The sequence below is a fragment of the Psammomys obesus genome, unplaced genomic scaffold, assembly GCF_907164565.1.
Source record: "Psammomys obesus unplaced genomic scaffold, mPsaObe1.curated_primary_1811, whole genome shotgun sequence".
Taxonomy (NCBI): Eukaryota; Metazoa; Chordata; class Mammalia; order Rodentia; family Muridae; genus Psammomys; species Psammomys obesus.
In genome coordinates, this window is record NW_026585895.1 from 48,262,153 (window position 1) to 48,286,897 (window position 24,745).

Genomic DNA, 24,745 nt, shown 5'->3' on the forward strand with positions numbered 1-24,745 from the left:
AAAAAAAAAACCCTCTTTGAGCTCCTCTGGGTTCCCAAATATCTGGCTGTTAGGTAGATGGGCCAGCCTTGAGCCCATGAAGCTGCTGGGCAGTGCCCCATAGCTGAGCACAGAGATAGGGACTTTCAGAAAGCTTTGTGGATCCAGACTGGGGGGCGGGGCTGTTGTAAAGTATGAGGGCTCTCATTGGTGAGCACAGAGCAGACTCCAGCTGTGCCCAGGAAACCGCCTAAGCACGGAGCAGGACCCAGAGGCTGCCTGAGGCTCACATGCCTACAGAGAGCTCTACAGGACAAGCGGTATAGGGTGGTAGGTACTCGAGGGCACAGCTGGACCGTCCGGGTACCATCCGGGTTCAGAATTCACGTATCTGACCATCAGACCACATAAGACCTCCAAAGCAGTGGCTCCAAATGGCATGACGAGAAACTGGAAACTATTTTGTACATGCGAGGGAGCCAAGGAAGGTTTGGTTGATGCCCGAGCACCAGCAGCAGCCTCTGTACCCAGATCTAGTCCCAACTCTGCCACCTTACTCTCTCAGTGGTGGGGGCTGGGGCAGATGTAGTGAGCCAGAGGTCCTGGGTTGGTCTGAAAGGCCCGCCCAAAAGACTTAGATGGGTGTGTGCATTGGCACAACCTTTGGGGAAAGCAGACCGACAGTGTCATCCAAACAACTGCCAGATCCTACTTGAGACACTCATTTGAGCCAATACCTGTGGGAACAGGGTTTCTACTGGAAGGTCCTAAATCCCAGCCAGGACTGACAGGAGCCATGCAGGAGGCCTGGGAGGTGGTGACTGTCATAAAGTCTGACTAAAACAAGACACTTGCTGGGGTAGCAGGCCCCTTCGTGAGAAACATGATGCACACCTGCCCGGGCCGATCTCACCTGAGGAAAAATTATTCTGGATGCAAGTGGAGCAGGGGCTGTATGGAGGAGTGTGCATGAAGCCCTGGTCCACACTGCATAAACTGGGTGAGGTGTGCAAGCCTAGGATCCTGGCACTAGAGGAATAGAGACGGGGGATCAGAAAGTCAAGGTCATCCTTGGATATATAGGGATTATCAGAATTTAAGGCCATCCTGGTCTACATAAGGGGTTCCAGGACAGCCAGGGCTTCATGGAGACACTATCTCCAAAAGCTGGCTCAGGGGCTGGAGAGATGGCTGAGAGGTTAAGAGCACTGGCTGTCCTTCCAAAGGTCCTGAGTTCACTTCCCAGCATCCATGTGGTGGCTCACAACCATCTATAATGAGATATGGTGTCCTCTTATGGTGTGCAGGCATACATGAAGGCAGAACACTGTATACATATAAAGTCTTTTTTAAAAAAAAAAACAAACAAACTTTTATTAAAAAAAAAAAAAAAAAGCTGGCTCAGCTGGACATGGTAGTACATGCCTGTAATCCCAGCACTCAGGATGCAGAGGCAGCAGGATCTCTGTGAGTTCAAGGCCAGCCTGGTCTACAATTAAAGTCTAGGACAGCCAAAGCTACACAGAGAAACCCTGTCTCAAAAAACAAAACAAAACCAAACAAACAAACAAAAAAGCTGGCTCAGTGATTAGGAATACTTGATCTTGCAGAGGACCCAGATTCAACTCACAACTGTAACTCCATTTCTAAGGGCTCTGACCTCCAACAGCACCAGGCACACACGTGCTGCACAGACATCCATACAGGCAAAGCACTCACGCACACAAAAATCTAAAAAATAAAGACTAGTAGCATGCGTGTGCGTTGGCTCGGGGCGCTTCTCTTGCAGAGCCTGACCCCAGATTTCTCCTCTATACTTTTCCCCGCTTTTGCCTTTCCTCTCCCCACCCCCTTTTCCTTTGAGACCTAATCTCACACAGCCCCCTGGATCCCCCGCCTGCTTTGTGCTGGGATTACAAGCACACTCCACCATGCCCAGTTTCCTTGCTGCTGAGGATGGAGCCAGAGCCTTTTGCGCACTAAGCAAGCTGTATTCCAACTGGGCTGTACCACAGCCTTTTTTTGTAATTTTCTTTTACATTCACTGTGCGTGAGGGGAGGCGCACACGCGTGTGTGGACACACGTGCCACAGCACACTTAGAGCAGTCGGAGGACAACCTGCAGGAGTCGGTCCTTGTCGCCCACCCTGTGGGTCAGGGGTTGAGTTTATGTGGTCAGGCTTGGCAGGAAACACCACCACCTGCCGGGTCACTGCACCTGCTCTGCGCTTTAATTTAATATATGTACATACATATACAATTAAATGTATTCATTTTATGTGTATTTGTCCTGCATGTATGTATGTGTGTGTAGTTTGGTGCTCACAAAAGTCAGAAGGTGTCAGATCCTCTGGAACTGGGATTACAAATGGCTCTGAAACACGTGGGGGTTCTGGAAATCAAAGCCAGGTTGTCTTGCAAGAGGCCCTGCCACAGCCCCACTTGTGAACGATAGTGTGAGTACTTAGAATCACACTCAGGTCCTTGAACTCTGAAAGAACAAGTGCTCGTAACCACCAACCCCCCTCTCCGGCCGCCACCCCCATGCCCGAAGGCCCTTTTCTTTTTTCTATTTTCTTTTTTGAGACAAGGTGTCCCTTTGCAGCCCTGCCTGTGCCGGAACTCACTTATAGACCGGGCTGGCCTCAAATTCACAGAGATCTGCCTGCCTCTGCCTCCCACGTGCTGGGAGCATGTGCCACCACGCTGGCTTTAGGATTTCATTTTTAATTTACGTGTATGTGTGAGTGTACAGCATGCATATTCAAGACCATGTAAGGACCAGAGGAGGGCGTCAGGTCCCGTGAAGCTAGAGTTACATGCGGTTGGGAGCCACTGGAGGTGGGTGCTGGGAACTGAACCCTGGTCCTCTGGAAGGGCAACAAGCACTCCTAACCACTGAGCCATCTCTCCAGCCCCTAATGTACAACATTTTATAACTAGAAAATTCTAAATCATGAGCAAATAAAAACGAAAGTAGTTCAGAATACTAAAAGAATATTTTGAGGGCTGGGGAGACGGTTCAGCAATTAAAGAGTATACACTGCTGTTCCAGGGGAACCAAGTTTAGTTCCAATCACCCACAACTGCATGACTCATAACAGCCAACAACTCTAGCTCTGAGCGAGAGCCAACACTTCTGGCTTCCCTGGCCACCTGTACTCATATGTACATGCCCACACACAGACACATAATTAAAAATAAAATTAAATATTTTGACTACAGAAAGGAATTCCAGGGCTTGAAAACAAACCCCATAGTGGTGAGAGTGAGAGAGGTCCAGATGACCCTGGGCCAGCCACACTGAGGCCCACAGCTGGCTCAACTGTGGGTCAGCACTGGGATACAGGGGTGGGTTTGGCCCAGGAACGCTGGCGGAACAGGAAGACCAACATCTGAAGGAAACATCTGGAGAGGAAGCTGGAAAGGGAGAGACTTGGAAGGTGTTTTAGGGGAGATTAGACATGTGGCTTCACAGAACCCCTCCAAAGGAGGGCAGACAGACCCAGGGGCTGGAAAAACCTCAAATGCCAAATGAGGTAGCTTTGCTTCTGGCCAGGGAATGAATGGGGAACTATAGAAGATTTCAGAGCCGTGAAGAGGTGGGCTCCAGAAGCCAGCAAGTATCCAATGGATTCCACCCGAGAACTGGGGTGAGGGCTCTAGGCCCTGGGACCTCTAGCTCTCAGCTTAACTGAATTCCCAGTAATGGTCCACATTCAGCATCTGACCTTTTCACACCCACCTGTAGGCAAGCAGAAGCAGCGTCAGTATCACGGGATAAATTCTATCCAGACACACTTGGCAGGGCAAGATCCAGTTTCCCAGAAGCCTTTGCATGGGGGGTTAGCAATATGCTCTATCTGGAGGCCCACACAGGGCTCAGGATACCCCTATTATGACACTGTTAGCTTCTGCTTCTCCTCGATGCCTGCATCACAATGGTTGTTCGGCTCCTGGTTCTTCCCCCCTTCTAGCCCCGTCCAGCCTGCTGCTGTCCCATGAAAAGCAGCAGACAAGAAGCACCAAGGCTTTGCCACCCTTGGGTGGGTATTTCTGGCTACTGGCCAAGTAGCCCTGAGTCTCCTCCCTTGTCACTCCCTACTGTTGCTGTCACAGTTACTGGTCCCAGCTAACACTGATTCACTGATGTCACCTAATATGGTTTGTGGCATCTGATGATTAATGGACAGCACGGGACAAGGAACAAATCCTAAGTGTCTCTCTCGCCTCCCTGCCCTGGTGGCCCACCATCTTGCTTGGCTGGGAGCCCAGGACGGCTCTCTTTCTGACCACCTCAGCAGCCTGCCCTTGTCTCACACAGCCTCCCTTTGTTAGGCCTTGCTCCCAAGGGTATCTTATCTGCTGTAACAGGCTGTAATTTCCTCTCTGGAGTCAGGGACCCTTCACCTCCTGCCTGTCTGGTGTAAACAGTCCTTGTGCTAAGAGGCTGGCAGCCATGCATACAACCTGCCAAACTCACTCTACCTGGAAGGATGTTTTCCCGCCCTCTGGCCCTGGGTCCGTGTTGACTTCAGGTCCCAGACCATTGCTCTTTCCCCATAGCCTTTCTCCTGCCTCAAGACTCCTCTGGAGCCTCAACTCCCCTCAACTTGTCAGAATTCTCCTTGGAATTCATGATGCCCTTCCCTCCCTAGAACTACTGTGGGTAGTATTTAACCACAGATCCTCTCAGAGACAAAATGCCTTGCCCAATGGCACACAGATCTATTGGGTCTGGACACAGGACTCCGAAGGCACCGGAAACAGAGGATGGACCCTCCTCTTGCAAGTTCCCAACCCAAAGACTACAGACTGTTCCTCAGGACACTCCCAGCTCGGGGAGAGGGCACAAGCAGGAAATGCAGACTCAAGACACAGGACTGAGCCGGGGCTTAGGTGTGTTTATTTCTGTATAAATCATTACAAAACCACATCTGGGGCTGCCGATGCCCCCATTACCTCAGTGTGCAGGGGCTCACAGCTGGCCAGTCTCCTCCCACTCCTCAGCCTCCTCATGGCCATTACCTACCGCCCACCTAGCCCCAACCTTAATAAAGTGCTTGAACAAGAGACAGAACCCAGGTTACCCAGCTCCCATCTCTCTAGTCTCATCTCAGACTTGGGGAGGACTCTTCTCCCCGAAGCCCGAAGCCTCTCCAGACAAAGATTGCCAGGGGCCCTGGTGAGGCTGGCATACCCCTTCCTCTGCCCCAAAGGCTCCTTGGGCAGCAGGGAATGCTCTCCTCCTGGGGGGAGGGGCAGAGATATCTGGCCTTTCTAGAGCCAGGCTAATGGCAGCTGGACCGAGGGGAGGGGCTCAGGAAAAGGCTTCCTGTTTGTCCCACTTCTGTCAGAGCTCCCCAACCACAGGGGCATCTGCACAAAAAAATACCCTAAAGTTTCTAGAAGGAGGTGGGGAAGGGCTCCCCAGGCTCCCTACTCCTCAGGAAGTGGAGTCCCCCGTCGGGAAATGGCAGCTGGGGGAATTTACACTTAAGCACAATGGAGAGTGAGGGTCTCTGTCTGCACATGGGAATGTGATGTCATCACTGCATGCCAGGAAGAGAAGAGGGCCTGTCCAAGGTCCCTCTGGAGGATGCCAAGAACTGGACACCCGCCTCCTACCTCCTAGGCCATACTACCAATTCTAGAACTCCACAAATTCTCTGGCCCGACCTCCTGGCAGCTCCTTACCCCATACAGCATCTGTGATTCTGGCAACTGTGGGGCAACACCAGTCCCCAGATCCTTGGGGCAGGAGCCCATTGTTCCAGCTAAGGAGGGAGTGATTTAGAGCCCATTCCTGGGGCTCTGAAGCAAGGCCTTATGGGAAAGGACATGTCCTAAGCTTCAGACTTACTCAGAAAGACCCCTATACCCTGATAGACTATGCTCAGACCCTGACTAGATAAGAAAGACCCCGACACCCGATTAAACCATACAGAATTCCAAATCCCTGATTGGCCAACAGATAACTCCAGCCCTAATTGGCTGGAGGAAAAACCCTCATCAAGGCCCCCGTTTGACTGACCGAGAAATACTCCAGCCAGCCTGAACTGGCTGGAAGATGGCCACGGTCGAATGGTTGGGCCCAGAGCCACTTCTCCCGTATCTGTCTGAGGTCCATGGACAGGATGGCTAGGTCCAGGAGGGGTGGGAGAAGGTGATGCCATAGAGCTGGGCCCAGGATGAGAAGACCCTCTTCTCGGTGATGAAGCGGTGGTGGTTGCCCTTACGGCTGTGCTCATTCTGGATGTAGGTGACACACTCATCAGGCCCCTTGGGCTCATAGTAGTGGTATGGCATGCGCTGCAGGCGGGGCTGCTGGCTGGGCACAGCAAACAGGGAGTCAGGGACATTGTAAGGGGTCTTTCCATTTCCACCCCTCACCTGCTTCAGTGCAGTAACTCTCTGCCCTTCCTCAAACTTCAGTTTCCTCATCTATAAATATATAGGTATGTGTGTGTGTGTGTGTGTGTGTGTGTGTGTGTGTATACTGTATGGTAGACTAGGTTTGTGGAACCATCAAGCTTCTTTTCTTCTAAACAAAATGGAAACTTTTTCTTTTCCCGGCAGGGCAGCAGTCGGGGCTGGGGGCGAGGCAGTGATTAAGAACTGTGGACTCAGAGGCCTGACACCCCTTACAGTTTCTGAGAGACCTTAGGTGCCTTCATTAAATGGCCTCCTCATGAAATCGGGAGGACAGATCCCTGGCATTTCGTGAGGAGTAAATGAGGCAGGAGATGATGCTTGGTGCAGGGTCAGCACTCAGTAGAATATGGGCCTTTCATAGTCATCACCTCTGCAGAACAGCACCGGAAGCCCTGCCCCAGCAACGTCTCCAAACCTCCCAGCTCCACCCTGTAACCAGCCACTGGGCGTGGTCCCCAGGGGCACTGGCCAAGCCAGCTCACCTGCAGTAGTCGGGAGGGACCATGCCATACACGTGCACGTGGTCACACAACTCCACCGCAATCACCATGGTAAACCAGCCCGTGCTCAACCAGGAATGGGACTTCTCCCTGGGGGCAGAGAGGAGTCACAATGAAGGGGCGTGCAGGCAGGGACGGGGAGCAGGCAAGAGGATACGGTCAGCCCCACGGAGGTTCCCAGCGCTACCCACAGTCCATTCAGGCTCTCCCTCTATTTCACACACCTGTGCACCACCCACTGTGCCAGCACTCACGCTGGCAATGAGGAGGGGCACGATGGAAAGAGGGCGGAAACTCAAGAGGCTAATTACACAGGGCAGGCCAGGAGTAACCATGACTACAAAGCATGCTTAGCAGCAGCTGTGCCTCCCCTGGGACCAAATTCCTATGGGGATGCTAGAGAGGACAATGCTGAGATGAGCACAGAACACAGCATAACGGGCAGCCAAGACCCTGGGGCTACAGCAGCCACCGGCTTTGTTGGCTTAACAAGCACTTGATAGGTGCTATGTCAAATACACACTGGGGTCCTTGGGTAGCCTGAAAAGCAGAATGTAGACTATGTCATTCAGGATGTTTTGATGTTGACTACATCTTTTTAAAAATTATATACATAATTTATATATATAATGTTATGTATTTTATATAGTCATTTTGTTTTGTTTCATTCATTTTGAGACAGGGTCTCTCTGTGTAGCCCTGGCTGTCCTAAACTTGCTATGTAGATCAGGCTGGCCTCGAATTTACAAAGATCCACCTGCTCCTGCGTCTCGAGTGCTTGGATTAAAGGCATGCAGCACAACAGCCAAATACAATATTTATATATTCATGTCTTGTGTACGTCCGTGTGCCAGCAGACAGCAGAGGGCATTAGGTCATGTGGAATTAGAGTTACAGGCAGTTGTGAGGAACCTGATGTGGGTGACGGAAACAAAACTCAGATCTTCTGGAAGAGCGCAGGTGCTCTTAACCACTGAGCCTCCTCTCCAGACCTAATTATATTTTACATTGAAGACAGTTTGCATGTATTTGAGGGCTCACTGAAGAAAACTATACTTCTGACAAGTCTGACAAAGAAAAAAAAAGATGACACAGTTGCCAAAGACAGGAATGAAAGAAATGACTACACTCCCTTATGAATGCTAAAGGAGAAGGCCATAAATAACTACATACATAAATCTGGCACCCGACAGAGACTCCGACCCCTTTCTCTCCTAGCAGGGGTCGGAGGGTTGAAAGGAAGGTAGAGGTATTAAGAAATCCAAATAAATTAGAATTAAAGTAGCATCAACAGAACGGGGATGCTTTTCAGTGTGTGACCCTGATACTCATACCTAGAAAAAAAACAACTACAGCAAAGCAGCCGGGGTTGAAAATCCTAGCTGGTGCAATGAGGCAGGAAAAAAAAGAAGAGGCAGAGATTGGGGAGGAAGAAAGAAAACTGTATCTGCATATAACATGATTATTAGTGTGTGAAAAATCCAAGATTCTACAAAACTGTCCTAGAACTAGTGAGTTTAACAGTCAACATATAAAAACTAATCTTTTTTTTTTTTTTTTTTTTTAAACTACACACTAGCAAGAGGACCAGCTGGTGGCTCAGGGGCACAGCACTCACTGTGCAAATGAATGTCAGGACCCCAGACCCCCCAGCTCCCACCTAAACTCCAGGTGGGCATGGTAGCCCATCTGTAATTCAAGGTCCCAGGTTGGGGACACAGAGGTCCCCAGAGCAAACTGCCTTGTCAGTCTAGCCGGAACAGTGAGTTCTGGGCTCAGATGAGTTTACTCAGTATATGAAATGAAGAGTGATCCAGGAAAACATCTGGCCTCAGCCTGGGCACTCTAAATGCCTGTGTGCACATATGCATGCATACTTGGACACAATATCCACATGCACAGACACACGTCCACATACAAACACATGAACACACATACATGTACACAGGAAAAATAATCTAACAATAACTGGGAGCTAAAAATAAAAACTAAAAACTATCACTTGTAATAGCTACAAGTCTTTAAAAAGAATTAGGTGTAAAAGGGGCTGGAAAAAGCCGGGCATGGGTGGTACACGCCTGTAATCTCAGCACCCGGGGAGGCACAGGCAGGTGGATCTCTGTGAGTGCAAGACCAGCCTGGTCTACCCAGGACAGCCAGGGCTACATGAAAAAACTCTGACTCAAAAAAACAAAAACAAAAAAAAATAATAAATAAATAAAGTAAATAAAAAGGGGCCTGGAAAGATGGCTCGGTGGTTAAGAGCACTGACTGCTCTTCCAGAGGGCCTGGGATCACTTCCCAGCAACCACATGGTATCTCACAGCTGCCTGCAACTCCACTTCCGGGGGATAGAACACCTTTTTCCAACCTCTTCAGGCACCGCGTATGCATGTAGTGCAGACAGACACATGCAGGCAAAAGGCTCATACAATTATTCTTAAAAAAATAAAATAAAATAAAAAGGTATAAACCTACCACCATATGTATAGAAGCTGTATGTTGAACATATTTTTAAATTACAAAGTTAAACATACCCTGTATTATTATTTTCATCAGCCTTTTGGACAAAGCTACCATTAATCGTACCCCACATTGTCTTTTTATAGGAGGGCCTGACCAGGCTTCTAGGGAGGACTAGTCAGAGAAGAGTACGTTAGAAAAGATGTTTCCTCAGAACAGGGAGTGCTTGAAGCAAGGCATGTTGGGAATAGTCTAGAGTCTAGACTCCACATTAGGCTCCAGACTATGGTGAGAACCACTTAGAACACTGGTTCTCAACCTGTGCTTTGCTACCTCTGTGGGGCCGAGTGACCCTTTCACAGGGGTCACAGCAGATAACTGCCGATCAGATATTTACATTAGTACTCATCACAGCAGCAAAATTGTAGCTATGAAGCAGCAATGAAAACAACTTTGGTGGTTGGAGTCACCACAGATGAGGGACTGTATGTATTAAAAGACTGTAGCATTAGGAAGGTTGAGAACCACTGACCTAGAAAAGCACCAGGAACACCTATCTACATAACCTTAGCACACAGCATTCTGGGAGCCGCTCGTCCCTTGGAATGGAGCATGCTGGGAAGCAGGGATGCAGCCATGGCCAACACTCTGAAGATGACCCACCCTGACAGCTGAAGAGAACGGGGTGGGGGGAGTGGGGGGGTGGGGGGGAGAAGGGGGGTGGGCAAGAAGTGACTACACCCTCAACACAGTGCATGCTGGGAGTATTGGGCCAAGGACGACAGCAGTGGGCAGGCGGGAGGCTGGTACCTGTCCTTGCCCGTCTCACCCCGGAAGAGGTCGTCAAACTGCTGCATGCGGGTGGGAGAGACGGCATAGGCCTCCAGGTTAGGGAACGCCTGGCCTGCCCGCTGGATGACGCGCAGGAGGCTGCCCTGGGGCTTCTGCATCTTGTTTGGGGGGCCCCAGAAGATGAACACAGTTTCAGGGGTCCGGTTAACAAACTCCTGGGGCTTCCGCAGCACACGGAACACACTGGAATGCGCCACTACGCGGAAGGTGGTTTTGTTGCCAACGTCGGCCGAGTAGCCAGTGGTGGGCGCATCGTTCATGCGGATAGTGCACTCTGCCCGCTCAATCTCAGGGCCCAGTTTGGTGCCCAGCAGGTGGCTGGAGCTGGTGATAATCACACACTGGTTGCACCGGGAAGGCAGCGTCTGTGAGGCAAGGAGGGAGGGACCGGTATCAGGGTTGCTCTGTGCTGGGTCCTGCGCTCTACACAGCCAGGCTCCGGAGAGCCCGAGGTATTCACAACCTTTCAAAGTGCATTCATCCTAGGTTCTGCAGACTCCTAACTAGCTGGGGACAGAGCGACACTGGGCAGCCAGTTCCTCCCTCGAGATGTGTGCCATCGTGGGCTAGGGTCAGATGGAAGGGGACTGGGGGAAGGGCATGCGAGAAGAGGGAGGGGAGGAGGGAAGAGGCTACAGCTGGGATACAAAGTGAATAAATTGTAACTAATAAAAATAAATAAATAAATAAGTAAATAAGATGTGCGCCATCTGCGCACCAGCAGAGGCTCTGGAGGTCCCAACCCTCCTTTGAGGCAGTTTATGGATGCTGGGGGAGGGGCTGAAGGAGTGAGAAGGGGAAAGAAGAGAAAGTAAGGGAGGATAGAAGATGACTGAAATATAGGCATGAAAATGTCCCAGGAAACCCGTTATATAACTATATAGGCTAATAAAAAACTTAAAACCAAACCAAAACGGGAAAGTTTAAGTTGGGGAGACAGACAGCATAATACACAATAGGAAAAAAACATGGGGGAGGTGATCAGAAACAGAGATGTGGCTTCTGTAGAAGACTTTAGGGCCACACCTGAAGACTGAGCTGCCACTTAGGGAAAACTGCTCCGGGCCAGAGGGACAAGCACAAAGATAAGCCAGCACAAAAGGCAGAGGCTGGCAAAACCGGCTGCCCAGTGAGAACTCTCCCTCCGAGTGCCAGGTCGTTTCCCACAGCCTCCAACAAGCACCAGTGCCCGGACGGGAGAAGTGCTAAGGCAGCCTCACACTCCTTTTCCTTCAAACCACCTATACTTGGCAGCTCCACTTTCTTCCCTTCTGCTCTCTCATTCCTCTTAACACCTACTATGGGATCTCTTCCCAGGGAGAGTGTGCCCAGAGCCGGTGGACAAACAAAGGTTCTGAAGAAAGCTCAGCAAGTGAGGGTGGCCTGAATATACAAATTTTACAGATACCCTACGACTGGTTAACTAAGCAGGTCCACTGAGGTTAGAGTGCCGAATTCTAACCATTAGAGTCCAGTCACATGACCTTTCTGTAGCTGCAGTTTAGCAGGGGCCGGAAGAATCTCTGGCCTCCCACGTCAGCAGCTGACACTCAATAAAGGGCAACCATTATTGTTCCCGCTTTCATGTTCTGTCAGCAGCTGGCACTCAATAAAGGGCAACCATTATTGTTCCCGCTTTCGTGTTCTCCAGAGCCACAGCAGTCTCCTCCCAAGCTCATGGCGGCATGTCCCTAGTGATCCATGAAAACCAACTATGACTCAGAAGGTTTTTTTGTAGTTTTTTTTTTTTTTTAAACACAGGGTTTCTCTGTGTAGCCCTGTCTAGTAAGAACTGTGTACTGTTTAAAGAACTGTTTCTTTAAACAAAAAAACAAAACAGAAATGTTATGGGAATGTGTTTTCATTTTAGTCCCAGGTGTGGCAGCCACAGGCTGTTTCTCAGCAGCTGACTATTATTTGCCCCATGCTCTAGCAGGGGTATGCTTTTGCCAGCTGCAGAGAGTTTCTGCAATTGTGTGACCTTTGGCATCCCGGGAACTTTTCAGAGAAGATATAAATGCTGCTGTTGGCTGGCTGGTGGTTGGATGCTGTTGGCTGCAGTTTGTCAAGCAGTCGTGCCCAAAGAAATGAGAAGAAATTAGACATCCTGACATGGAAGATCAAACTTGCCCCAAGAAACTCGACACTCTAACCAGCAGAAAGTAGTCTAATGATAACTTTGCCCCTTTTCCCCCCTTTTCCCCTTTATCTTTTTTTTTTCTCTCTTCTCTAGTGTTAGAGTAAGGGTGGAGGTGGAAGAGAAAAAAAAAACCCACAAAGTAGCAAACTCCAGCTGCAGCCCTGGCTGTCCTGGAAGTCGCTGTAGACCAGGCTGGCCTATAACTCACAGATCCCCTTGCTTCTGCCTCCCAAGTGCTGGGATTAAAGGCGTGCACCGCCACACCCAGCTAGAAGATATATTTTAATTTTTAAAATCACATTTGTAGGGCTGGAGAGATGGCTCAGTGGTTAAGAGCACTGACTGCTCTTCCAGAGGATCCAGGTTCAATTCCCAGCACCCACAGAGCAGCCCATACAAACTGCCTGTAACTCTAAGATCTGACACCCTCACACAAACATATCATGCAGGCAAAACACCAATGCACAAAAAGGAAAATAAAAATAAAATTGCATTTGTGTGTGTGCATATATGTTTAAGGGAGGCATGCATGCCACAACACCTGTGTAGGTCAGAAGACAACTGGCTGGAGTCAGAGTTTTCCTTCCACTGTGTGGGTTCTATTGATGGATCTAACTCAGGTCATCAGGCTTGGCCACAAGCACCTTTACTGACCTAACCATCTCACTGGAACAAGATAAACTTTTTAACACTAAAGACGGGGCCCTAGAGAGAGGCCCTGAGGCCTGCTGCAAAACATTTGACCAAGATCCTGCCCCAAGCAAAGGGCCATGATCTTGACCCATAGGCCTCTTCCATCCCCCCTAGGAGGCAGAGGGGCATCAGAAAGAAGGGTTGGGAGCTGGAGCTGGCATGTCACCGGCCGGGGAACTCTCCACCCAGGCTGCTCTACCTTGTTGCCGAGGATGGGGAAGTAGGCGTTGGAGAAACTCCACTTCTTGAGGTTAACAGGCCGACGCGTCCGGCCCCGCAGGGAGCCGTAGTGGAAGACCTCGTTGGCACTGTTGGAGCTGTAGAGGATGAGGATGGTGATGAGGGCAAAGAGGACCACAAACACTGCTGACCGCTGCTCCTGGGGAGGGAAAAAGCCACTGAGGGTCCAGGCACACACACGACAGGCTCAGGGCCCCACCTGCCGGCGTCTCACCATGCCTTCCGTGCCAGACCAGATGAGTTCAGCTACCACGTCCTCAGCTGGCATTCCCCGTTTCATGTTCCTTCTTATGCCCCCTCCCCCAGGCCTAGGGCCTCCTGTATATGAGACAATTACCTCTGAACTATCTTTCCAGTCCAGTCATGTCGCTGGCAGACTGCTATCCCTTCAAACTAGACCTGTAGCTCTGGGTCCTGGTGCTGGCGTGGCCCTGTTCCCAGGCTGAGGACTGCAGAAGGGTTCTCAGGGAGAGATCATAGCACGGTGTTGCCCAGTTACAACCCCAGTGCTTTGAGGGCTGAGGCCGGAGGATTGCTTCAGGGAATGAGGCTGCACCCGTGCTACACACACAGAGGCTTCCTATCTTGTTATTAGTCCCTAATCCTGTAAGGTTTGTTTTGTTTTGGCTCAGGCCACCTCCAAGTCACTATGTCATCAAGGCTGGCTTTGAGCTACTGCTCCTCCTGCCTCCACCTCCTAAGTGCTGGGAGGGCAAGCAGGCACCACGACAGCAGCAGTTTCTGCCGAAGACTCCGGGTTAGGCATTATAAGCTACCTAGCGATGATAAGCTACACAGAGGATGTTTGTGTGTGTGTTATAGCCATGAAGAACTTGAGACTACACCCTTGGATTTCTGTCTCCTCAGGAAGCAATTTGTTATAAAAATGAAGGAATATGACACTTTTCACTCCACGGTCATCTGTTTTTTTGCCTGCTTGGTGAAAATGGATCTGGGCTGGTTAAGTATTTTTCCTTGCCAAAGCATCTTAAGATTTCAAGGCAGAGGGCGCTAAAGAGACCCTGAAGGAATAAAGGCAGCCTGGGCAGGTCTCCCTAAATCTCTTTGGTTCCCACGGGGACCACAGGTTATTCAAAGTTCAGCTCTTCCAAGACATTCAACCATCCGGCAACACCCAGAAGCCAGTGACTTCCCGTTGGAAGTCTATGTAGTAGGAGATGCAGGCTACAGCTGTGCTACCCCCAGCTGGGCCTGCATCTCAGCGCTTGGGGAGGGGGCTTGCGTCGGTCTCTGACCTAACAATCAGATTGCATCCTGATCAACCCACTGCAAGTAGAAATATCAGGAGAGAGACGAGGCGTCTAATACTTGCAGCCCACTGGGCAGTATCCTAGCTCAGCAACAACCACTCAGCGGGGTGTCAGCTGCCTCCTCAGGGGCTCACAGGAAGCTGCAGGCCTCCGTCTTACCCAGCATCACCAGAGTATCGCAATCAAAACGTCAAAGATCACAGTGCATGTCCCACTAAATGCTTTTTGTATCACCAAAATTCAGAAAGTCTAAGAGCCTAGGAGCTAGGGTTGTGGGTCAACTAGCATGCCTGAAGCCCTGGTTTGATTTCCAGCATTACACAAACCAGGCCTGGTGGTATAGGCCCAGTTGGAGGCAGGAGGATTAGAAGTTGTAGGTCATCTGAGGCTAAATAAAGAGGCCAACCTGAGATATACTGGACCCTATCACACACAAACTTTTTTTCCCCCTAAGTCTAACCATGACAAGTCAGAGACTCCCACATTTCCTTTTGTTAGTTTTTTTGAGATAGGTTTCTCTATTTAGCCCCGGTTGTCCTGGGATTAATTATATACACTAGGCTGGCCTTGAACTCAGAGTGATCCCCCTGCCCCTGCCTCTGAGCACTAGGATCAAAGGTGTGTGCTACCCGATTTCTGTTTGTTTGTTTTTGAGACAGGGTTTCTCTGTGTAGCCCTGGCTGTCCTGGAACCCACTCTGTAGACCAGGCTGGCCTCAAACCCACACAGATCCACCTCCTCTGCCTCTTGAGTGCTAGGATCAAAGGTACATGCCACCACACGGGATTTTACCATCATTTCTTGTCGATCCACGCCCAATTCTCATTGATAATTCTTTGTATTAAACTATCCCTGCCAAAGGACTGTGTTGTCTTTCCCCTGGACTAGACTAATAGAACCACCTGCCCCACTTCCAAATCACACACTCTGCCAAGGAGCCTGGGGAAACATGTTTGGGGATCAAACACATAGTAGGTGCTCAGGAAACATGAACAAATACATAACGAGGATTCAGGTACTCTGACTGAACACGGCCATTCCCCCTGCTCACCCCCCCAACCCATTTCCTGCACAGCACCCCATGGAGGCTTTCACAGCCAGGGCTTTCCCACAGACAAGTAAGTGAAGCTTTAGGAACCAGAGAGAACCCTGGGCCTTGAGAGAAGCAAGAGCCTCCCACATCACTGGACCTCTCAGTGGCGGAAGCAGAGTTTGAACCCAGGTCTCCTGCATGCTGACTCCTGTGTGGTTTAGAGTGATGGTGCCATGGCCAGGGCAGGTTAAAAGGAGTCCATTTCACAGAAGGTTGCGAGCAGCTCAAATGGGAATGAGAAATGAAGGGGACTTACTTTGTTGCTACTCATCTCTCTCCGGCGTCTGCTGAGGGGTAGAGGCCAGCGTCCTGCAGGTGGCCCAGGGGGCAAGGTTGTGGGGTCACACCTGCAAGCCACCAGAAAGGGTTATGGCCAGAGGCCCTCCCCTGAATGCGGCTGGATCACAGCTCGGGGCTGCGTTCATTTTGTCCCGGTTCCCACTCATACTTCAAGCAGGGAAGATCGAAAAGTTTCCCAGATCCTTGACTCCCTCCAGGGGCCACCTCACAGGGCTCTGAACCATCTGGCTCAATGCTCGGTCATCGGCCAGTGTGATCTTGGGGGCAAGAGCACAGCCATGATTCTCAGAGGGATAGTGTCGTCTCTCTGCTGCAACCACAGCCTTAGACAGGCCTTCCTGCCCGGCCCAGCTGTGTGCCTCGCTCTCTAACCCTCTCCTCCCACAGCTGGGCCTAGCCCTTGCACACGTCCATTCCCCCACCTGTAAGCTGGCCATAAGTACTCGGATCCAGGCCACCTCCTCCAGCTGAAGGCAGAAAGGGATTGTGTAGAAAGGAAGAAAACGGAAGCTCGGAGGGGATCCCCGGTTCAGAGGGTTCCCTGCCGGTCCTGGTCACTATCTCCGCCCCCTGACCTAGCTGCTGTTTACTCCCACACCAGGAATAGCTGGAAACCTCAGGCCAGAGCGCCACACACTCACCCTGATCCTGATTGGCCAGGCCTGGCCCCTCCCATCGCCAAGCACGATCCCGCCCCGTGGCGATAAGCTCTTCCCTCCCTAGGCTTTGGGGTTCTCCTAGGCGATCCCTGCACCTCCAGCCCAAGAGACCCCGGATTCCCACCTGTCCCCACAGGGCAGTTCAGGACACCAAGGCTCAATCGGAAGGGAGGCGCGTCTTGTCCTTGGACTCAAGCCGTTATAGGGCAAAGGACAGGAACCCAGAATCCGGAATCTTAGGGTCGCTCCATCAGCCCTGCCACCTCCAGCATTCAAAGCGCTCCCGGGGCTGGCAGCAGCTCCCAGACAGACCTCGGTCTTACTACCCTGTCCTGCGCATGCCCCGTGCTCCAGACACCTGGAGTACTCCAGGTCCCAGGCCCACGCTCCGCTTTCCCACCTTTGCCTGAGCAGTGCCCTCAGCCAGGACCACGGTCCCCCTGGTCAGCCCCGTCACGGTCCTGCTCTGAGAAGGCCATGGTCAGAACAGCATATCAGGTGCCAGTGCGAATGTCGGGTCCACACTTACTGGCTGGGGGGCCTCGAGCAAGCCATGTGACCTCTCTGAGCCTCAGTTTCCTCATCTGTGAAACGGGAATAAGAACTGGTAACTACTGGGATGGCCGGAAGGAGACATTCAGATGTGACCAGGGGCGCCCGGGGCTTGAGAGTGCTCAATCAGATGTCCCTAGCCTTAGGGCTACTCCGTTCAGTGCCCGCCTCTGCACAAGCCGGTTCCAGGTAGTCCCGGAGCCAGGGACTACCTCTACCTGGGAACAAGCCCCAGAGCCACACGTTAAGCCTCGCCGGCCTACAGAGTCCTCCTGACAACGCCTGGCAAGGTGCTCTTGCTCCCCATTTCACAGATGAGGAGACTGAGGGATCAGCGAGCCAACACGCCTTCCAGGCCGCGGGAGCAAGCCGGGGGCAGCCTCGTAGGCTCGTTTGTTTACAGGGCGGAGCCTGAAAGGGTCTCCCAGGGGGGGTCCCCCTCCAGCCCCGGCGTGCGCCAGACGTCCAGTTAGGCACGGAGCGGACGGGCCTGGCGGGGAGCGGCTGACTCCGCCGGGGAGGTGGCAGCCTGGAGCCTAGACCCAGCCCCGAGGCTGGACGTGGGGAGGCTGGGCTCGGAGCCGCGAGTGAGGGCCGCACCCTGAGCTCGCTCTGGGGCTTCGTTTCTCTAGGTACCGGGAGCCGGGGGTCCCCAAGTGCCGCGTGGGGGGCTCTGTCACGCGCCCTACTGCACCCCGGGGTCGAGCATCCTGACCCCGGCTCCGCAGGGGAAGGGTGCGGGGCCGCGGCAGGGTCCCCCCATCTCCAAGCGGGTGGCCCCGAGAACCCCACGAGCGTTTAGATCTCGGGGTGCAGTCAGCAAGGAGAGTGGGTCTCGGGGAGCCCCGGGGTCCCCCGCTTTCCAGCGGCTCTCTATCCTCCGAGGCGCAGGCACAAGCACCCTCCCCCTTGCCCGCCCCCGCGCCGCTCCCGCTCACCTCCGCCGGGGAGCGCCCGGCCCCCGCGGCCCCCGCACCCCCTCACATGGCGCCGGGAGCCGAGAACCAGGGTCCGCGCTGCCCAGGCCGCCCAGGCCCCGCCGCAGCTCCGACCCGTGGGGTCCTAGCGCCGACGCTCGCGGACCGGGCCGGGGCCAGGCAGGAGGGCGGAGCCTCCGGCTGCGATTAGCCCCGCCCCAGGGAGGTGCCAGAGAGGAAAGATGCTCTCCAGCGTCCCGCAACCCCCACCCACCCCATCCGGAGTCTGGCCTATTTCTCTCTCTCCAGATGGACGCCAGGACCTTGGGTGGGGAAACTGAGACAAGGAGGTCACTGGGCTCGAACTCTAGCCATTAATTCCCTGGGCTCCCCAACACTCAGAGCTCCTGCGCAGCCTGATACATTACTTCATTTCCGTACCCCAGAAAATGGAGAGAACATGGTCTCAAAACGTAGCTTCCGCTGGGTCTGGTGGTGCAGGCCTCTAAGCCCTAAGCCCAACACTTAGTAGGTAGAGCCCTGTTGCAAGTTCAAGGCCAGCCTGGTAGACAGTGAGTTCCAGGCTGGCCAGGACTGCATAGGGAGATCTTGGCTCAATCCTCTTCATCCTTATATTGTATTATTTTATGTAACCAAATGGAAACAACCTAGGACTGGAGAGATAGCTCGGCAGTTAAAAAAAAATACTGGCTACACTTCCAGAGGACCTGGGATCCATTCCTAGCACAGTCCTAGGGGATCTGACGCCCTCTCCCGACCTCCTTGGGAACTGCACGGGTTATGTGGCAGCAAAACCCGCCATTCATGTAAAATAGAATTAAGAACTGAAAAAAGTAAAAAGCCACTTGACAGCTGCAGAGATAGTCAAGTAAACCAGACATGATGCCATGTTTTTGTTTTTCCAGACAGGGTTTCTCTGTGTAGCCCTGGCCGTCCTGAAACTCACTCTGTAGATCAGGCTGGCCTCAAACTCAGATCCACCTCTGGCTCCCAAGCGCTGGGATTAGAAGCCTGCACCGCCGCCGCCACCACTGCTGGGCAGGGATTTCCGTTTTTTAATATTATGGAATCTTCACACTGTGGGATATTACACAGCACGCTGGTGAATCTTGGAGACCTAAGGAGTGAAGAGTGTGGCCAGGCAGTGGTGGCGCATGCCTGTAATCCCAGCATAGGGCCAGGGGAGTGGAGAGAGGAGAATCAAGGCTATCTTCAGTTAAATGTCAAGTCTAAGGGCAGCCTGGGCAACCGAGACTCTGTTTAAGAAACAAAACACCCGTCTTCTTCCCACCCCCTCCCAGCCCCCACCTCCTGCCCTGTCAGGGTGCACCGCTGCTCGGCACCGTGCCTGCCTGGCTGCACACTCCCGGCCATGGTGAACTTGGACTAAACATCTACAACTGTAAGCAGACCCGCAATTAAATGCTTTCTTTTGTAAGAGTTGCCTTGGTTGTGGTATCTTCACAGCAATAGAACACTGACTAGGGCACAAACAGACAAAAAAAAACCCACACACCCCCGCCAAGAGCAGGACGTAGCCTTCACCCGTATCACTGATTAACATTTTAAAAGCACCAAGACGCGTGCACGCTACAGTAACCATGGATATTGAGTTCTAGAGGCTTATAGTGTTCCTGTGCATTATAATTTATGAATACAGTGTAGACAGCTCAGCCTATCTCAAAATTGGAATATCACAACTTAAGGAGAAAAGTCTCTGCCTGGTGGCTTACCAAGTTAAAAAAAAAAAAAAAAGTGCTTGCCACCAAGCCTGAGGACCTGAGTTTGATCCCTGGGACCCACATGGTGGAAAGAGAGAATTCACTCTTGCAAATCGTCCTCTGGCCTCCTCGTGTGCACTGTGACATTCTCACCCCCTCCTCCACTAGGTAAATAAAGAAAAGGTAACAAAAAGAAAGGTGCAAAAGAAGATTGCCGAGGGTGGTGGCGCATGCCTTTGATCCCAGCACTTGGAAGGCAGAGGCAGGCAGAGTTCCAGTCCAGCCTGGTCTACAAAGCAAGTTCCAGGACAGCCAGAGCTGCACACGGAGAAACCCTGCCTCAAGAGGGGTGGGGAAGCAGAAAGATTAAAAATAAGATTTTTTTTTCTTGTTGTTCATTATGATAACATGCTTGGGCATGCCTGGTCTCTGAGACCACCACAGGCTGTTGCAGAGTATGTGGGAGTCAATATGACTCAGGAACTGGTGTTGGTTCAAACTTTGGGAGTCTGGCCTCAGGAAGTTTTATGTTAGGATTCGTGCAGTGGCACGGCTTGTCAGCTCAGCTACTGGGGAAGCTAAGGTAGGAAATCTCAAGTTCTGTGCTATCTAGCCCCCAAAATGAAGTAAAACGTGAGGCGCAGTGGCCCGTGAATATAATCCCGGCACTCAGGATGGGGAGGCAGGAGGATCAGGAGTTCAGGGCCAGCCTGGAGCTCAGACTGGGCTTCGTGAGACTATCTCAGAACAGCATGCTTATTTTGTGGAATGTTAGGATTTGAGCTGCTCTTTTTCTTCCCTTTGGGATTTGTATTACCCAAAAGTTTTTGTTTGTTTGTTTGTTTTTCAAGCTAGGGTTCCTCTGTAGTCATGGCTAGGATCAAAGGCATGCTCCACCATGGCCTGGCTAGCCAAAATTTTACCATAATAGTTATACAATCCTTTTTTTGTTTGTTCCGTTTGGTCTGTTTTTTCTACCACCCCCACCCCACCCCAGGGTCTCTTTCTGTAACCTTGGCTGTCCTGGAACTCACTCTGTAGACCAGGCTGGCCTTAAACTCAGAGATCCACCTGCCTCTGCCTCCAGTGCTGGGATTAAAGAAGCCACTGCCTCCAGGCTTGGTTTGGTTTTTAAAGATAGGGTTTCTTCATGCAGCCCTGGCTGTCCTTGAACTGGCTCTGCAGACCAGGCTGGCCTCAGATTTACCGAGCTCTGCCTATCTCTGCCTCTGCCTCCTGAGTAATGGGATCAAAGGCCTGCACCACCACCACCGGCTTGTTTTTGGTTTTGAGGCAGTCTTTTTATCTAGCCCTGGCTGTCCTGGAACTTATGTGGATGACTAGGCTGGCCCCTCCCTCCTGAGAGCCAGGATAAAAGACATAACCACCCCCAGCCACACTCCTTTCATAGACAAGGTGGCTTGAAGCTGTAATGCCAGCAATCAGGAGGCTGAGGCAGGAGAATCACCGAATTTTGAGGCCATCTTGGGACACAGAGTAAAGCCATTTTTAGAAAGGAGTCGGGGAGTGGAGAGATTGCCCAGTAGTTAAGAAGACTGCTGCTCATGCAAAGAACTCAAGGTAGGTTCCCCGCACCCACATCAGGGAGCCCACCACCACTTCTAACTCCAAGGGTTCTGATGCTCTCTTCTGGTCTATGACAGCACCAGGACAGACATAATTTACATCCAAACGACCATCCAACCCACAGGCGGGCTCCTCTGCAGGAGGATAGACAAACTGATAGAGTAAACTCTCTCTCTCCAGCCCCCAGACTTTGCCTTTTTTTTTTTTTTTTCTTTTTGGTTTTTCAAAACAGGGATTTTCTGATTGTCCTGGACTCGATTTGTAGACCAGGCTGGCCTCGAACTCACAGAGATCTGCCTGCCTCTGCCTCACCCTCTTTGAATACAATTAGCCATGTTTGTAAATGCACTGAAAAAGCATGAGATAGAATCCACAATGAACTGAGGCGGTAACTACTAGAGGTTGGTGGGAGGGGAGCGCTGCCATTACTTTTAGCTTTATAAACTTCTAAGTTGTTTGCACAGCATTAATTTAGAAAGTTATGGTTGGTTGGTTTGAGACAGTCTTACTAGCCCAGGGTAGCCTCAAATTTACTATGTGGCCAAGGATGACCTTGATCTTCCTGCCTCCTTCCAAAGTGTTAGGATTATAGGCATGTACTGCCGTGCCAAATCTACTTTGGCAAGTTAATCACACTTTGTTTTTAGTTTGGTTTGGTTTTTTGAGACATTTTTTCTCTGTGTAGCCCTGGTTCTCCCAAAACTTACTCTGTAGACCAGGCTGGCCTCAAACTCAGAGATCTGTCCACCTCTGCCTCCGGAATGCTAAAGTTAAAGGCATGTACCACCACTGCCCAGCAGTAACACTTAAAAAAAAACAAAACACTTTTTTTATTACGGTAGGTGTGATGTAACTGGCTGCTCTTCCAGAGAATCTGGGTTAGAGTCCCAGCATACACAAGGAGGCTCACAACCATCTGTAACTCCAGTTCCAGGAGATCCAATGCTCTCTTCTGGCATCCAGGGGCACCAGGCACACATGGGGTACACAGATACATATGTGGGCAAAACACCCAAATACATAACATAAATGTATTAATTTTAAAACTGGAGGAAAAAAGTGAGTGTGTGTGGTGTATGCATGTGTGGTAAACTCCTACCTCTAGCCATGATGGGAAGCAGGCAGCCCGACTAGAGTGGACGGAGGACATAGGAGCCCTGCCCTCTAGTGTCCCCCTTACTGCTCCCTCAGCCATCTGCACCCCAGGCTTCCTGCCCCTGCCCTGCAGCGCAGAAAGGAAACCACAGTGGGTGGTGCTGAGGAGGAAGACGGAAGGGCAAGCAGAAGGGCAAGCGAACAATTTGATGAACGTCACTGCTAAGTGCTCAGGGACCAGAGGGCTCTCGCAAGCTAGCAAGGACGGCAAGCAGGGTCCCCACCACAGCCCCCCTCCCTACCTCAGGCCCTGCTAGGGACTCTGAAAACAGAATGGAAGGATGCTTAAGCCCAGACCCAGACCAAAGCAGACCTGGAGACCCCTACTTCTGGAGCATGCCACTGTCCCATTGATTGCTGGACTTGTTCCAGGAACGCTGGCTTCTCTTCCTAGTCTCCAAGAACAGTAATACCCCCTTTCTGGTGCTAATAATGGAGTTGAGAGTCAGAGCACACCTTTAATTCCAGCAGAAGCAGGTAGATCTATGTGTTAGAAGCCAGCCTGGTCTATAGAGTGAGTTTCAGGACAGCCAGGGCTGCACAGAGAAACCCTGTCTCAAAAAACGAAACAAAAACAAACAGGGGTGGGGGTCCATAAGGTCCTGTCAGTGGGGTGCTTGCCTCTGCATTAAGCCCTTTTAAACACCCCTCACTGAACCCCAAAGAGAAACCTGTGACAGGCGAGCGACTGGGGGCGAGCGACTGGGAGCCCACTTTCTTTCTTTTTTTTTTTTTGTAAATACATGAGGTTCTTTTTATTGTAAATTACAAATTACAAGCTGCAGCTCGGGCTCACACCCCCGACCGCTGAAGTGGTGGGAACTGAGAGCCAGGAGCCCACTTTCAAGACGGTGAAAACCCAGTTTGGGGAATGTGGAGGCTACAGGCTTATATTCATCCAGGCCTGTTCATTAATACCCACTGAGCTGTTAGGCCCCAAGCCTGAGAGAGCTGGCCCAAGCCACAGCAGAGAGAGAGCCCTTCATGGCTGAAGGGGCTGAGGCCGGTCCTGCCTCCTTGCCTCCTCTCTGTAGAAGCTCACTCAGTTTTAGTTCTTTCTCCTCAGGGGAAGCACTGGTGAGGCAGCCAGGCACTGCCCCCCATTTCCTGCACCTTACCAATGTGGGGCCGGGGGGGGGGGACCCTTGGGCATGCCTAGCAAACATTCTACCACTAAACTACACTTCAATCCTTCCTTCAGCACGCTTCTTTGTGCAAGCCTTTCCAGTGAGGCTTTTCCTCACCTACCGTATCAGCTCCCAGTTTACAACAGTTCTGCAGACAGAACTGTGCTGAGCTCAGCTGAAGCCGGACCTAGGGACTCCCAACTTTCAACCTCTACAGAGGAGGCTGGGGACTTCAGCAGAGCTCGGAGCTTGGTGCTGTGGCCATGAGCCAGAGACACCTGGGTCCCCATGGACAGGGCCTGGAGGGGTGCCCAACTATTCCCAGTAAGCATGGGGTTTATTTCCTCCCTGAATAGACAGTATAGGGAAGCGTATTTACTACCCACTGAGCTTTTGGGTGCAGGGGCCCCAAGCCTGAGGGAACTGCCCATGCCACAGCAGAGAACTCACAGCTGGAGGGGCCATATCTGCAGAGATCCCTGAGGAAGGAGTCCTAAGACGCCTGTGGCTGTGGGACCCACCTAGCTTCCTCTCTGGACTTCGATGGAAGTGAGTTCACTAAGACCAGAGGAACCAGAGGAGGGAAAGGAATTGTAACCCGGAGTGCCCCCCACAACACCTCAAGGCTACGCATGGCTCCTGTCTCTACTCACCTTCCAGCAGGTACCAGGCCCACAGTGGGCAAGAAAGGGGCACCACAGTCTCATCCTAGGAGAGTTTTCAGTAGACCCTGTGCCAACCAGACCTGTCAGAGGGCATCTTTGTGTGCCTGGAGGAAGTAGTTGACAGCTCTCCTGAGAAATACAATTATTCTGGCACACCCAGCAATAAACACCTCACCCAGAGGCAGGGCCAGGACAGAAGCATTTCTGTATACTTGGATGCAAAGGTTGGGACAGCGTTTCCTGGTGGCTGGAATGACTCTTAGAAAGGAATACAGTCTAAATCCCGTCAGGACCAGGGGGTCTCTTGGCTCTGGACACCCAGGGTGAGGAGACCTCTAATGGGATGGAAAGCCTGCTACCTAGAAAGAAGCTTTG

At 51.6% G+C, this 24,745-nt stretch overlaps 1 protein-coding gene across 7 annotated transcripts; it reads right to left on the reverse strand.

Annotated features, from left to right (window-relative positions):
- Window positions 1-4,863: 4,863 nt before the first annotated feature.
- St6galnac6 (ST6 N-acetylgalactosaminide alpha-2,6-sialyltransferase 6) lies at window positions 4,864-24,624 on the reverse strand. Of its 7 annotated transcripts, none has more exons than XM_055600567.1 (7): window positions 18,116-18,230; window positions 17,155-17,209; window positions 15,923-16,013; window positions 13,262-13,441; window positions 10,188-10,594; window positions 6,897-7,004; window positions 4,864-6,310 (listed from the first exon to the last, which is right to left on the reverse strand). In XM_055600567.1, exons 2-7 carry the CDS (start codon window positions 17,178-17,180, stop codon window positions 6,121-6,123), a joined length of 1,002 nt encoding a protein of 333 aa, XP_055456542.1. In that variant the 5' UTR covers window positions 17,181-17,209; window positions 18,116-18,230; the 3' UTR covers window positions 4,864-6,120. The 7 variants fall into 7 exon arrangements, with proteins under 7 accessions (XP_055456542.1, XP_055456540.1, XP_055456539.1 ...); XM_055600565.1 differs by having other exon boundaries at window positions 4,864-6,306; window positions 17,026-17,209; XM_055600564.1 differs by lacking the exon at window positions 17,155-17,209 and having other exon boundaries at window positions 4,864-6,306.
- Window positions 24,625-24,745: the final 121 nt, after the last annotated feature.

What these genes read in the sequence shown, in the direction of transcription:
- St6galnac6 (XM_055600563.1), bottom strand. Translation starts at nt 24,412, where the DNA reads ATGAGACTGTGGTGCCCCTTTCTTGCCCACTGTGGGCCTGGTACCTGC. An exon ending in GGCCTGGTACCTGCTGGAAG is followed by an intron (nt 13,442 to 24,358) that starts GTGAGTAGAGAC and finishes TTCCCTCCCCAG; the next exon opens with GAGCAGCGGTCAGCAGTGTT. An exon ending in GTCCCTCCCGACTACTGCAG is followed by an intron (nt 6,307 to 6,896) that starts GTGAGCTGGCTT and finishes GTGCCCAGCCAG; the next exon opens with CAGCCCCGCCTGCAGCGCAT.